This window comes from Dinoponera quadriceps, unplaced genomic scaffold (genome assembly GCF_001313825.1).
Source record: "Dinoponera quadriceps isolate SergipeBrazil2010 unplaced genomic scaffold, ASM131382v1 scaffold2747, whole genome shotgun sequence".
In the NCBI taxonomy this organism is placed as follows: Eukaryota; Metazoa; Arthropoda; class Insecta; order Hymenoptera; family Formicidae; genus Dinoponera; species Dinoponera quadriceps.
In genome coordinates this window covers 1-15,429 of record NW_014556753.1, presented here as the reverse complement: position 1 = coordinate 15,429, position 15,429 = coordinate 1, and the positions used below count along the sequence as shown (strand labels likewise).

Sequence of the window (15,429 nt, the reverse complement as noted above, 5' to 3'; positions counted from 1 at the left end):
ATTTTAGGCAATGGTCGATATGAATGGATATATTTAACGTATATCCGTTCTTTTGTTAATATTTTTTTAATGAACAGTGAGCGACTGGTAAAACTTTCGGAAGGTTACTTATGAATCTACCCCTAATGACCTTGACCTTGATGTCTGAAATCTTTCTTCTGGACTATTAATTAGAAATTCTGTTTATTACCGGGCGAGCTTCGAAAACCCTCATAGGTGACTGGCTAATTTAATATAAAATATTCTAATTGATTAATCCATGATACATCATATTTGTGAAACTTCGTTTACTTATAACTTTTGAATAAACAATGAATGACGGCTTTCTGCATGTTATTTAGAAATGTCCTTGATAACATACGAGGTCTGTTCAAAAAGTATCGCGAATTTTGAATTTCCGCGGGTTACGTATATTCGATTTTCGACTTTTTTGTGGCGTTATGTTGGTACTTATGTCCCTCACCTATGGCGACAAGTTCGGCCATTTTGAATATTCAGTTTATCTTTGACAGCTGTTTTGCTTGGACGTGTTTTGGCTCGTCTTCGATTTTTGCCTATTCCAAAAAATGGATCAAAGAATCTGTATCAAATTTTGTGTGAAAAACAAAATTAAGTACGCGGACGCATTCCGAATGTTAACTGTGGCATATGGTAAAGCTACCTTGGACCGAAGCAACGTTTGTCTGTGGTATAAAATGTTCTCAGAGGGCCGAGAAGATGTGAACGACGAAGAGCGTGCCGGACGCCCGAGCACGTCAACAACAGACGAAATCATTGATGAAGTGAAGAAAATAGTATCGGCCAATCGTAGAATCACTGTTAGAGAAGTTGCTGAAGACCTAAACATATCGATTGGCTCGTGCTATTCGATTTTTACTAATGATTTGGGCATGAGACGGGTCGCCGCGAAATTCGTACCAACGTCCCTGCTCACACATCGTTAAAATTTAAAAATTCCCGTTATTTTATGAACACACCTCGTACATAAAATGTATTATAAGATTTGATCTTAAGATATTAAGAATCTTAAATAAAATATTCCAAAACGAAGAAATATTTTTGGGTCCCACTATGCCCCATCTACAGAAATAGGGCACAATAGATCATTCGAAGGTTTCTTAGTACAACCTTTTGGGTCCTACTATGTCCCATCTACAATGCAATGGGGCACAATGGATCATTCACATACATCGAAAAAAATAATTGTATACAAGTAGAAAAGAGTTGGTTTAAAAAATCTGCTCATTGCTACTGATATTACAATTTCTTAATAAATCTACAGCATCATAATTTTTCGATATCTCAAAAACCATTAATTTTACAGGCCTTTAAAAAAAGTGTCTCGGTTTCTCTTATAACTTTTTTAATATCTCAATTTCCTTTTTATTAATTTAAGATAATTACTTTGTTTTTTCCTTGATAATAATTATCATCTTAGAATCTACTCTAAACAGTTTTTCTTCCTAGGTTGTGGTTTTTATGTCGCTATAAAATTCAAGGTTGTAATAAGAAACCTTCGAATGAAGAGGACACGAAAGTTTATTACAGTTTTTTCAGTAGAATTACATATTATAGGGTAGCGAATTCGTCTACATCTACGTTTGCGTCTTCCTTGGATTCGTACCGATTCTGTGTGCCGGTGCAGGATACGGATTGGTGAAGTTGCAAAATAGAAGGCGACGAAGATTGAAGATACTTCAGGAGGCGATTCAGAAACGAAATGATGGTCGTATCTGCGTCGATAAGATGATTGTACGTGAGTGGTTGCACGCGAACCATCGTCGTCTCGTAAAAGTGAAATTTGGGCCAGAGGCAGTGTTGCACATCGTCGATCGAAAGGGAGAAGAACTGCGCACATTCGACTTCAGCAGCGTTAACACGATAACTATGGAGGAATCACAGGTATTCCTTATAAAAATACAAGTTAATTTTAAATAAAACGTTTAAAGACTATATCGTCAAATTTCTTGCTTTTAACATTTTTTTATTCTAATTTTTTTGTTTATCCAGTTGAAAAGAACTAGGTAGGAATTTATATAGGAAATTTATGTGGAATGTTATGATGGCCCCTAGGGATTTGCGTCATAAACTCAAGTCTTAGGCGAGACTTTACATAGATTCTTATATGAACTTTCACGAACCATGTGAATTCCTATATAGATTTCCACACACCATATGGACTCCTATATAGGTTCACATGCGTTTCTATGAGAATCTACCTGGAAATTTTCAACAGGGTACTATTTCTTTGATCTTCTGATTTTTTGGTATTATTTTGCAAGATGGAACTTGCTGCGTCTTTCCTGAACTTAACTTTAAAAACCTTATATTTGAAATTTCAAGTTTAAATATTTAACGTTAATAAAATTTCACTTTGAGATTAATAAGTAAAATATTTAATGCCAATATAATAAAGGAAACAAAATAAAAATGTTTGATCAAAATTTAATTAAGAATAGATTGACTTTAAATTACTATTTGAATACCGTGTAGCGCAATTGAGTTTCTCGTATTCTATATTGAAAAGTGCCATCACATCACATCGTTGTATGAAGTACAACTGATGGTTCGAATTCTGCACAGTGCGTTATAATTGTTATTGTTTGAAGAGATTCTATTAAATTGGACTTGTTCTTTTTAGCTGAACCAGTGTCACACTGGAATTTTGTTCCTATTTCCTTAAACACTATATTGTACATTTGTTTCATTATGAATATAAAAAGTCCAACGTAATGCTGAAAAGAATTTGAAGCAGATCTAAACAGATCTGAAACTTTCGCTTACATAATCTTTGCAGCAACTTATTTATTATTATTATTTATTATAAAAAAATGAATGAAAGTCTATAAACATAATCTGTACTGCGACCGGATTTCCTGATTCGGTTTGGTCTGAATCGCCGGTGCAAAGACGCCGGGCGAACCCGGACGAGAGGGGAGACCTCTGGTCCACAACTCTATCGAAAAGAATGGGCACCAGATGCGGACTCGCTGCAACCACAAAAAAAAAATTGTATTCTTTGCACTACGATCTAATGTCATACACTGATTATTAAAGCTTAATGACAATATTTTCATATACGTCAACAATCACTTTCGGCCATGTTGAAATGGCACAACTACTGACTTCTATTAGTCAATAGCGAGAATTAATTCAAGCATAATATATAATGAAAATGTCCAGAAAACGATGTTTAAAACATGTTCTTACGAAACGAAGTAATATACAGGGTTTCCCATTAAGAGGTTTAATTTTAAATTTCGTGTCATTTGAGTTAAAGATAGAACTATCATTCCTTAACAGCTCACAATAAAAAGTATACGATTAACGACAATGAAACAATATATTCTTCAGCAACGTATAGAAATTGTGAATTTTCACTACAGAAATAGTGTAAATTTCGCGGAGACGGTACGTAAAATTCACTGCTTTTGGTCGTAACGAAGCATTTTCTCGTCTAGCAATTGTCTAGCAACTAACCTAACCAAGAAATTTGAGTATTTGTTGAAAGTATTTGTGTCAAGTTAGTAATGTAAAGACTCTAACTCGTGCTCAGCCAATCAGATCAATCGAAAACGTTGTTGTTGTGGCTGAAAGTGTCATAGGAAATCCAGGTTTGTCCATTCCAAGACGTTCGCAGTAATTGGGCATATCGCAAAACAGCCTGCACCATATTTTGCATAAAGATCTTAGCATGTTTACAAAGTTCAGCTGGCACATGAATTGAAGCCGGTAGACCATGCACAACGCCGTACGTTCGTTGATTGTTCTCTGGACGCATAACTTCTTGACGCTAAGACTTTAATTGGTCGTTTAGATCGCACAATTTAACGCTGCTAGACTATTTTCTTTGAGACTATGTGAAGGATAAGGTCTACGCTAATGCTCTGCAAACGATTCAAGAGCTTAAGGACAATATAAAAATGTTATTCACGAAATCGTGATGATTTCCTAAAAAAAATGACCATTTGTAAAATAAGTCGAGGCGGCCATTGATCAAATATCGTGTTCCACACTTAATCGTATAGTCTACACTTTGCATTGGAATAAAAATATCATCACTCTTCCAAAATGAACTTTGTTTTTCTAATAATTTCTAATAAAAAATGAAACTTCTTAATGGAAAACCCTATATAATTTATATATTTAAAAGAGAATCAATAAAGCCGTTTTTGAATCCCTTCCAATTTTTCCACTAAATAATTTTTTTGTATTGTATGTTTTTGTATTGCAATTTTTTTGTATTGTATGGTCACGTTAAGAATGCTAAAAATAATTATTATAGGAGAAAAATAATTATTAGATGAGAAAAAACTCGATCCATAAAGTCATAATTAATTATTAGTCTAGATATGCTACTATAATATCTAAGTCTTTTTTATGACTAATAAATGAATCAAATACTTTTGTTAATTATATTGCTCTGCCATCATACTAACGTCAGATTAGACTATAATATTTATTGTCCTTAAGATGAAAGTGAATGCAGCTCATGATAAAAAAATTATTTTTTCCTATTTGATGTGTTCTATATATTAATGGCGTTGTAATAAATTTTGTGTAAACACTTATTGAGTGTACAAGTATGACTACGAATTTTGAATAGATGGCGAAAGATTTACTGCTAGCATTGTGTTGAAGTTGGCAATACATGTATTTCAAAGATATGTAAGCAACTTTAAAATGTAGTACATATCATTTAACTGAAGTGTGGACAACTATTATTTTCATCACTTTGGAATGTCGAATTTTGTACCGGAAAAACGCCATTTGGGGGAAGTTTTACTTCATTATTTTTTTCTAAGAAAAGTGCAGCTGAAAATCATCGTTTGCATGTGGAAGTTTACAAAGAACATGCTCCATCGGTAAACATGTGTGTAAAGTGGTTTAAACGATTCAGAAGCAATGATTTTGATTTGGTTGATAAAGAGCATTGAAAGCCACCGAAAAAATGTAAAGATGCACAATTGGAAACATTATTTGACGAAGATGCATGTCAAACAGAAAAAAATTGGCTACAGCATTAAATGTTACCTAACAATGCATTTCCTTACGTCTGCATGCAATGGGAATGGTTAAAAAGTAGAGAAGTAGGGTGCCACACGAATTGGAAGAAAGAGGCATTGAAAAAAAAAATCATATGCGAATTGTTGTTGCAACAATAAAAAAAGAAAGGATTTTGTTACATTGAATTATTATTGGCGATGAAAAGTGGATTTACAATCCTAAACGCAAATCAGCATGGGTTAAGCCCGATGAACTAGATCCATCAACGCCAAAGCGAAATATCTATAGCAGTAAAATTATGTTGTATATCTAGTGGGATATGAAGTGTGTGGTATATAATGAACTATTGCAACCGTCTGAAACTATTACTGGTGAACGGTATCGACTACAGTTAATACGTTTGAACCGAGCTCTGAAGGAGAAACGACCGGAATGAAAGAATAGGCATGACAAGTTAATTTTACAGCATGACGACGCCAGACCACATGTTCATGGATCCATCAAAAATTATCTGAAAGGAGTGAACTGGGGAATTTTACCTCACCCGCTGTATTCACCAGACATTGCTCCCTTAAATTACTATTTGTTCCGATCCATGGCGTCGGCCCTTTCTGGAGAGTTCTTATGAAAGGTTCAGTTCTTATGAAAAAATTAAAAATTGATTTGATAACTGGATTGCTTCAAAACAACCAAACTTCTACCAGCGTGGAATCCGTTTATTGCCTGAAAAATGGGCCAAGGTTATGGCTTCCGGTGGAGCATACTTTGAGTAAAGTATAAATTATTTTTGTATTAAATCAATGCTTTTTTTTATCAAAAAATCCGTAAAGTCATACTTGTACACCCAATAAATCTGTAAACAACTAATAGTGATCACCTATTTGTGGGCTTCACTTTTTTATGGGAATCCATATGTCAAGAGTAATCAAAAAATTCATTTTTTCACTATAAGCTGTATTCACCTTCACCTTGGGGACGATAGGTAGATATGCTACGCACGCTGCTATGCCGCGCCTTCACACATGTACGCAGCTTCTGTTTTATGTGCGTATCCTTTCTATCTTCTTAGGACGGAGTCGCCTCTGCAGTCGCGTGCTACTGTCGCTGTACATAATTCTAGCTACATCTCGAAAACAAAAAAATTATATCGAAACAAAACAAATTGCATTTTAAAGCTAAAAATTGGTACTTCCGAGTGGCATTAATAAAATTTAGAAAAAAAATTTGCTGCCAATCTCAGAACGCCACAAAAATCTTCAGAATCATCATTTTTGGCCTCTTTGAGGCCATTTTTCTCCAAACTGTAACGTAATAGCCAAATTTGGAAAATAGATTCGTGTTCAACAGGCAAAAATATAATTATCGGAAATAACTATTCATATTCGTGTTGCAAAATGGTGTCGGACAGTGTAATTATTACTTTATGGGTCGAGTTTTTCCTCATTTAATAATTATTTTTGACATTCCTCATGATTATACGATATAAAAAAAGGGTTTAATGGAGATCGAGAGGGAATGCAAAAACAATCTTATTGATTCTCCTTTCCTTTAATTTAATAATAAATAAGTTTTTGAGCATACACAATACTAAAAACAATATTTTAAATTGTATAATTTGTTAGCTTTATGGTAATTTTATATTATATATTTATATATATAACTTTTTTATATAAAATTAAATGCTTTCAGATTTTTAAAAAAAATATAATACTTTCCATTAAAAAAATAGCGATCTTTACTTGACTTTGAAAAATTGTTTTTTTTTTAATTAATTTTATCATTATTTGTCCTCGTGGCCGTATACATTTTTTCTAGGACATTTTGCCGAGTTACCCTTATTTTTTAGATATTTGACTGTCAAAAATAAAGTGGGACACCCTATGTACATATACATATATAAAGTGTTTCATTTTAATCAATCACTCCGATAATTTTCGCTGGGTGAAGTGTAATGAAAATAATGTTTAGACAAAAATTGTAGGATATGGAGGGAGACGTACGGTGGTGACCTTAACTTTAATGTATGTGACAATGTTAAAAGTTTTAAAGTTAAATCAATTTTTTTAATGAAAACATGTATTTTTGACTCCAGAAATCGACAGAGCAAAAATTTTACGTAGAAATATGTGATCATGACATGGATAATTGTGACTTTAGTGAGGTTAAACAGAGTATATTACATTTTTTTTTAACGGAAATACGTAATTTTTATCTCCAGAAATCAAAAGAGTACCGAATTTCACGTAAAATATTTGGTCATGTAATGGGGTCCCAATGTCCGCAGAGGGAACATACATGGTTCGTCCGGAAAGTAATGTCAGTTGCGTTTTAACAGCTTCATTATTAGCAAAGTTTTTCCCGTTCAGAGAATTTTGCAGCAACCGGAACAAATGATAATAAGAGGGTACCGGTGAATAAGGGGGTGAAGCAAAACATCCCAGCCAAGCTTTAACAATTTGTTGCGAGTAGTTAATGAAGTATGGGGTCTGGCATTGTCGTGGTGGAAGACGACTCTTTTTCGATTTGCCAATTCTGGAAGTTTCGAACGTATTGCTTGATTCAATTTCGTTAATTGGGAGCAATATACAGTTGAATCGATCGTCCTGCCTGATAGTAAGAGCTCATAATAAATGAGCTTAATAAAAAACCTTTATAATCCCACCACACTGAGAGCATAATTTTCTTTGGGTACGATCCTGCAGCTTCGAGGTTGTTTGTGGTGGTTCACTGCTGCTTCCCCATGATCTTTTACGTACTTCGTTATCGTAGACGATCCACTTTTCATCTCCCGTAACCAACCGCTTCAAAAATGGATCGTTTTCTTGGCGTTTCAGCAGCGCGTCGCAGATGGAAATGCGAGCGGTTAAGTTGGCCTCGGTCAATTCGTGCGGCACCCAAACATTGAGGCGAGAAACGTATCCCAACTGACGCAAATGGTTTTCTACACTTGTGTGGGATATATTAAGTGTCGTAGCAATCTTTCGTACTGTTTGCGATGGATTTTTGTCGACGGTATTCTTTATTACAGCTGAATCAATCTCTGCTGGACGACCAGAACGGGACGCGTCACTAACATCAAAATCTCCAGAACGGAATTTGGCAAACCATTTTTGACACACACGTTCTGTTAAAGCATCGTCCCCATACACATTACAAATTTTCTTATAAGCTTCCGCAGCTCGTTTGCCTTTTTTGAAATAAAAAAGTAAAATATAGCGAAAATGGACGTTCTTTTCTTTCATATTTGCAACCGTGCAGTACGCACAATACTCTGGTATTAACCGGCGTATGTTTACAAATAGGTGAAGTGGAACGTCGCTTTTCAGCTGCGCAAGCGCGTTGTGCGATAGCGCTGTGGAAAAGAGATAGCAGAACGAGTAAACCTACTCCGATTAAAAAACCGAACGAACTTATTTGCCAACCCAATATATATATATTATAATATATATATATATATATATATATATATATTACGTATGATTATATATAATTATATATAATTTTTCATGATCATATATAATCTTTTTTTTTCGGGTAAGAATCTATGTGAATTCCTATATGAATTTTTGCTTACTATGTGGATTCCTATATGATATTTCGCTAACCATGTGGATATGGACTATTGCTTATATATACTTTTTTTATCCAATATGGATTCACATGAATTTCCATGGATTTCCGTGGGAATTCACATGGAAATTTTCAACAAGGAGTCGATTTATGCAACTATGTAATCCATAATTAATTAAAATAATTAATTGTATTTTCAGGAAAGCGAAAACGGACATCGTAAGGCTCTTGTGTTATTACGCATACCACGCGATTACGACCTTGTTCTTGAACTCGATTCACTGGCTTCACGTAGAAAGTTCATTGCAAAATTGAAGGCGTTCTTGGCATCACAAGAGAAACATTTCACACTTACTCAAGTCGCACGAGATGTCATGCTGGCAAAAGCAGAAACCAAAGAGCGCCGACAAAAAAAACTCGAACAGGTTTGTTTTTAAGGGCCTTTCTCTTGTATATATATTTACAAATTATATAAGTATCTAGATAGCCAGATCTTTTCAGGCAAATAATATTAAATATTTGTTATAAGTTTTGGCGTCAAAAACATTACAAATTTGTAACAGAGTTTAATTTATCACATGGTGTTGACAAATTACTAGCAGATATATAGCAAAGCATACGTATACAACTTGACGCCAAATTGACATTAAATACCAATCAAAGCTTGGTGACAATTTGACATTGAATTGGTGCCAAATAGCGAGCAAAAGTTGGTGACAAAATCTAACGCCAAATATCGAACAAAGCTCGATGACAAAATCTGACTTCAAAGTGACGTCAAATACCAAGCAGAACTTAGTGACAACCTGGCAGCAAATTGGCTCCAAATAGCGGATAAAGTTTGGTGACGAAACCTGATAACAAAGGCCGTAACAAGATATGAGTTGGATTGCCCCCGTTCAGATTTGATGCATATTAGGGGAGTAAATTGCTATCATTCTAGGGCTAATTTACTCCAAGTATTAATTTAAAAAAAACATTTTTTACAAAAGTTATAAATAAATTTTGCAAAATAAAAAAGTTAAATTTTTTCTAAATTGGCTTAATCGATCTTGATAGCTAAAATATGTTATGTAGAGTATTAAGACAGTTTTGAAAAAAAATCGAGAATCAATTCCGTCAATGAGAAGGGGATACAAAAATTATTGTAATTTTCTAACAATTTTTTTTGTAAATTATTTTTTATACCGCTGTCATTTTTTTCTGTAATATACTTACATCTTAAGTTTTTTTGTGTCATCCAAGTTAAGTTCTTTATACCCATCGGGATATCTAACGATTTATGTCTCAATGAACTGGGCATGGGCGAGTTACATTCAATGATATACCCAATTAGTTGATTCTATTTATTTAGTCTTAGGACATGAGATCCAGAGGAATTTTGCATTTAAGTCTCCTAGTAAGAAGCCGTGCTGTAGCAGATTCGAGACCAGTATATTAGAAGTTTCCAGTCATCCTTTGTATCTGTGTCCTACGGCTTCGATTTTTTCCTTTAGTTGGGAATATCCAGGTCTTTGTGGAATGATTCATTTGTCACATACCAGGGTGCATTTCTAATCATTCTGAGCATTTTTAATTGAAATTGCTGGATGATATCTATATCAGATCTATGTCAGATTTGTCTGCTATGCCCCATAACTGTGTGCTATGCCATATGTCCATATGGGCTTTACAATTATTTTATAAGTAGTTTATTTTCAAGACTTAATAAACAGTGGTCAACAGCTAAAATTTTTTTAAAATTATTTAAGACAATAACTTTTATAATACATGTCAAGGTTAAAGTCAAGGTCATAGGAGGTGAGTCTTTCTTTATAAGTTTATCCAAAATTGAATTATTAATTATTATTATATAATAAACAATTATAATCTCGATATGACATTTTGTGTGTGATAAATTTATATCTTTAGTTCTTTAGAGAAGCGTATGCTTTGACTTTCGGGTTACGACCTGGCGAACGAAGGCGGCGATCGGAAGACAGTGATACTGGTGAAGTCGTCACAGTAATGCGTACTTCGCTTTCTAAGAGTGAATTTGCGAGTGCTCTCGGTATGCGGCCTGATGCAGTTTTTGTAAAAAAAATGTTCAATATTGTTGATAAAGATGGCGACGGTAGAATTTCCTTCCAGGTATAATCATCATTTGTTTTTAACTAGTTTTATTATTTTTTTCGATTATCATAATAACAGTTTTCAATTTTCAGAATTGCAAATGAATTTTTCAACATGTTTTTACGATCTGTAATAATAATAATAATTATTATTATTATTATACGAGAACGAGATTGATATAAAAGTTACATAAAGCGAGAGAAGAAAGTGTCATTTACAATTATAATAAATTCTACTGTTTGATTAAATTAATATTAAAAATTTTATAACGGATACACGTTCGAAAAAAGGGAAATGTATTCCCGTGACGTATCAAAATTTTAAGTTCAATATTCGGAAAATAAATACTAAAATAAAAATAAGTATCCGTATCTTTATCTCTCTCTCTTTCTATTATTTCATTATTTCGAATAATCGTCGTATTTGGTCAGCTATTTCCTCACTTCTCTCACTATTCGCTCCTCCTCTCGCATTCCGCAGCGAATTTTTCAACTTCCACAATGTCGCACCATCGTATTACAAAAATCTTTTAAAAATATCGTAATTTCTCTTTAGAATTTTCTTCCATTCAAAATCCGATCAGCCGACTTGATCAATTTGTTCAAGAATAAATTTTACGCGTATCTGAGACAATAAAAAGTTGTCGGTCTGTTAAATTCTCTATAGCTTTTTGATAACAATACAGATCATGTATTTTGTCAGATGTTCAACTGTATATTTGAAACGTATCTGTAATGTATTTATTTACTTTGATGTATAATCAGATTTATTTACTTATCTAATATTTTTCGTTCTCAATTTGCAATTTTGCAACTTACTTTAGCTTTTCAGAGGGCTTACCTCTAAAGCGATAATAAACACATTTCTCTCTCTCTCTCTCTTTCTCTCTCTCATTGCTGATAAGATATGCGTTTATGGGAATGTATGACTCTTAAACTTTATTATAAAGTAAAACTCACATTTTTCACTGAAAATAACTTGTAAAAAGCGGCGTTATTTTTACATGTTACTGAGAACAACAAATTTCAGGAATTCTTGGACACAGTTTTACTGTTTTCTCGCGGCAAAACCGAGGACAAATTACGCATCATTTTTGATATGTGCGATAAAGACAGCAATGGTGTAATCGATAAAGAGGAATTGTCAGAAATGTTAAGATCGCTAGTGGAAATAGCACGTACTACGAGTCTCTCGGATGATCATGTTACGGAATTGATCGACGGCATGTTTCAAGTATGTCTCCATTATCAGATCGTCACAATAATTCTGCCTATACATATTAATTAAATCGATCGTGGTTTAGGATGCCGGACTTGAAAGGAAAGACTATCTTACATATAATGATTTTAAGTTAATGATGAAAGAATACAAGGGGGATTTTGTTGCGATCGGTCTCGATTGTAAAGGTGCTAAGCAGAACTTCCTCGACACATCGACGAATGTTGCGCGCATGACTAGCTTTCATATCGATCAACTGCCGTCAGAGGACTCGAAGAGTTGGACACGTAAACAATGGGATGCTATATCAACTTTCCTTGAAGAGAACAGGCAAAATATATTCTATCTTTTTATGTTCTATGTGATTACCATAGCTCTTTTTGTCGAAAGATTTATCCGTAAGTACTCGATTCTTTTTTTATCCGTAGCCAGTTTCACGACTTTCGGTTAACTTAACCAACCAGTTAAATGTCAACTGTTAATGGTTATTTCTGATGAATTCTGCTTAACGACAAATGCGATAGGTTAAATCCAATAGAATAATTAGCGCTTTAAGTTAACCGAAAGTTGTAAAACCAGCCCTAAATATCTGCTCAAATACTAATGTTACTGGAAAGATGTCTGAGTTTACGCAAAAATGTCTTTCGGTCAATAAAGTGATTTATTCGTTTTATTTACAAATCTCAAACTTTCTTTTTTTTATTCAGATTATTCTTTCATGGCGGAACATACAGATCTGAGACATATAATGGGCGTAGGAATTGCTATAACCAGAGGATCTGCAGCTGCGCTATCATTTTGCTACAGTCTTCTATTGTTGACGATGTCGCGTAATTTGTTGACGAAACTCAAAGAATTTTCGATTCAACAATACATCCCACTAGACGCACATATACAATTTCATAAGATTGCAGCATGTACAGCACTTTTTTTCTCTGTGCTGCATACAGTTGGTCATATTGTTAATTTTTATCACGTTTCTACACAGCCGATAACGCATCTCCGTTGCCTCACTAGTGAAATCAGCTTTCCTAGTGACGCGCGACCTACTATTGCTTATTGGTTGTTCAGAACAGTGACTGGTATGTAATTTTGCCAAAAATCACGGCCGCAAATAAATTTCTAAGAATTCGCATAAGCAAAACGTTCAAAAACGCGAATTGCATAATTACTTTGCTCCTTTCTCCTTGCAGGTTTAACCGGTATATTTCTCTTCGTTGTCATGACGATCATTTTTGTCTTTGCACATCCAACCATACGACAGAAAGCTTATAAATTCTTTTGGTCAACTCATAGTCTTTACGTGGTTCTGTACGCGTTGTGCCTAATTCATGGCTTGGCACGTCTAACAGGCTCACCACGATTTTGGGTATTTTTTGTCGGCCCAGCGATTATTTATGCATTAGACAAAGTAATGTTTTAGTCATATTTATTTCTCGAAAATAACATAACATTGAAGAACGATGCTTTCAATTTTCTGTATTTACACATAGATATACTCACGATGTTATATAAAATAATAAATTAGTTATGCATGCATCAAGCTGATGCAACAAATCTTGTATATTACAACAATGCAATATTCATTAAGAATTAGTAAATCTTGTCCAGTTGTTGCCTAAAATAGCTCAATATTTATGATTATAAAGCGATATGAGAAATAATTTATATTTTTGATATTTATGATTATAAAGCTATATAAGAAATAATTTATGTGCAATATTTTGTCAATTATCCTATATTGTTGTTCGTGTTACAGGTCGTAAGTCTGCGAACTAAATATATGGCTCTGGATATCATCGAAACCGAATTATTACCCTCAGATGTATTAAAAATCAAGTTCTACAGACCTCCAAACTTGAAATATTTGTCGGGTCAGTGGGTGCGTCTTGCTTGCACCGTCTTCAAGTCCAACGAGTTTCATTCCTTTACATTAACTTCAGCACCACATGAAAATTTTTTGTCATGTCACATCAAAGCTCAGGGACCATGGACATGGAAACTGCGGAATTATTTCGATCCTTGCAATTATAATCCGGAAGACGAGCATCCGAAAATACGGATAGAGGGTCCGTTTGGGGGAGGAAATCAGGATTGGTATAAGTTCGAAGTTGCAGTGATGGTAGGAGGAGGTATTGGGGTCACTCCTTACGCTTCCATGCTTAATGACCTTGTATTTGGAACATCCACTAATAGATATTCCGGTGTCGCTTGCAAGAAGGTGAAATGAGATTAACGTAAATTAAAACAAGATATATTTTTTTAATATTTTATATGCATGCGTTCACACGTGCACGCGCGGGTGTGTGTATGTGTATGTGTAGATGATATTTTTTCTAAATGTAATTGAATTATAAAAAAATTGTAAATATGTGTTACAAAATTTCAAACATATAGTCATGAAAATGTAAATTTAATGATAAATTCGAACTTTAAAAAAATAAAAATAACGCCTGTCTTAAAATACGGTGTTAGTGAGAAAATTTTCCTTGAAAAATTGATGTGTAATAATCCAAACAGCAAGCACACATTTTTTAATCATTTTATTTTAATCCTTAGCTGACCACTATTGATGACACTAACTGAAGTCTTCAAGACGTGAAAATGACGGTTTAATGTCACAAAGTTGACGTTACCAAAAATATAATCTATTTAATAAGAACATTACCAGGCAAATTTTTATTTAAAAACGGTTAATCGACAACTTTTGAACGAACAAGTAGAAGAGCTTTTCTCGTACGACACATTATACAGAAGGTCCTTGCCATTATTCGATTTTAGCTAAAGAACGAAGTTTAACGATGAGTACCGCATATGTTAAAAGATTCGAAGCTTTTCTTTTTCACGTATCTAAAAGGGTCGAAAATATCACGAGAAGCAGCTGTAAAATATATAAAAAGTCAAAAACGATTATAAGCAAATAAATAAAATTATATGAAACGGCGACCATCGCTGATGTTTTGCCAGACTTCGATAAGATATGGAAAACATCGAAAAAAGAAAATAAACGGATTATATGGATATTTTCTACAAATCCTCTAATATTGCCACATTAGAAATAAGCCAAATTGAAGGAAAATGTATTAATTTATAATTTCTTAAGTAGAAATTTAATATTGGAAATAATTATGAAATTTGTTATAATTAAATACTGAGTATTTTAGTAATTATTTGGCCAATATTTAATCACTGATTAAATACTGCAGGAATGAATTATTCTAATTAGAAAATATTGTTTGCAGCAATATTATATTAATACAAACAAGATAAAACAAATTAATATTATTTCATTTTATTTAAATAAAAATTTATCAGTTTATTTTCTATGTTTCTCATCTCATAATGTGTCTTTGATTTTGTAGCAAAAATTTATCTTTTTTCTAGACGTAGTCAGCGTTACTTTAAATTATAATAATCGAATAGGAATTTTGATCAATATATCCTGACTATATTTTGACGAATTCAATTTAAAAATTTTATTTGTACTATAGATAATAAAATTTTTTGCACAATATAACAAAG

General features: G+C 33.4%; 1 protein-coding gene across 1 annotated transcript; it reads left to right on the top strand.

The window, feature by feature from the left end:
- Window positions 1–1,546: 1,546 nt before the first annotated feature.
- Window positions 1,547–14,203, top strand: LOC106748066 (dual oxidase-like). The gene is made up of 8 exons (XM_014626263.1): window positions 1,547–1,902; window positions 8,778–9,002; window positions 10,489–10,707; window positions 11,719–11,922; window positions 11,993–12,305; window positions 12,615–12,989; window positions 13,101–13,318; window positions 13,667–14,203. Exons 1-8 carry the CDS (start codon window positions 1,747–1,749, stop codon window positions 14,135–14,137), a joined length of 2,181 nt encoding a protein of 726 aa, XP_014481749.1. The 5' UTR covers window positions 1,547–1,746; the 3' UTR covers window positions 14,138–14,203.
- The last annotated feature ends 1,226 nt before the right edge of the window (window positions 14,204–15,429 follow it).

What these genes read in the sequence shown, in the direction of transcription:
- LOC106748066 (XM_014626263.1), top strand. Translation starts at nt 1,747, where the DNA reads ATGATTGTACGTGAGTGGTTGCACGCGAACCATCGTCGTCTCGTAAAA. An exon ending in TAACTATGGAGGAATCACAG is followed by an intron (nt 1,903 to 8,777) that starts GTATTCCTTATA and finishes TTGTATTTTCAG; the next exon opens with GAAAGCGAAAACGGACATCG. An exon ending in ACGGTAGAATTTCCTTCCAG is followed by an intron (nt 10,708 to 11,718) that starts GTATAATCATCA and finishes AACAAATTTCAG; the next exon opens with GAATTCTTGGACACAGTTTT.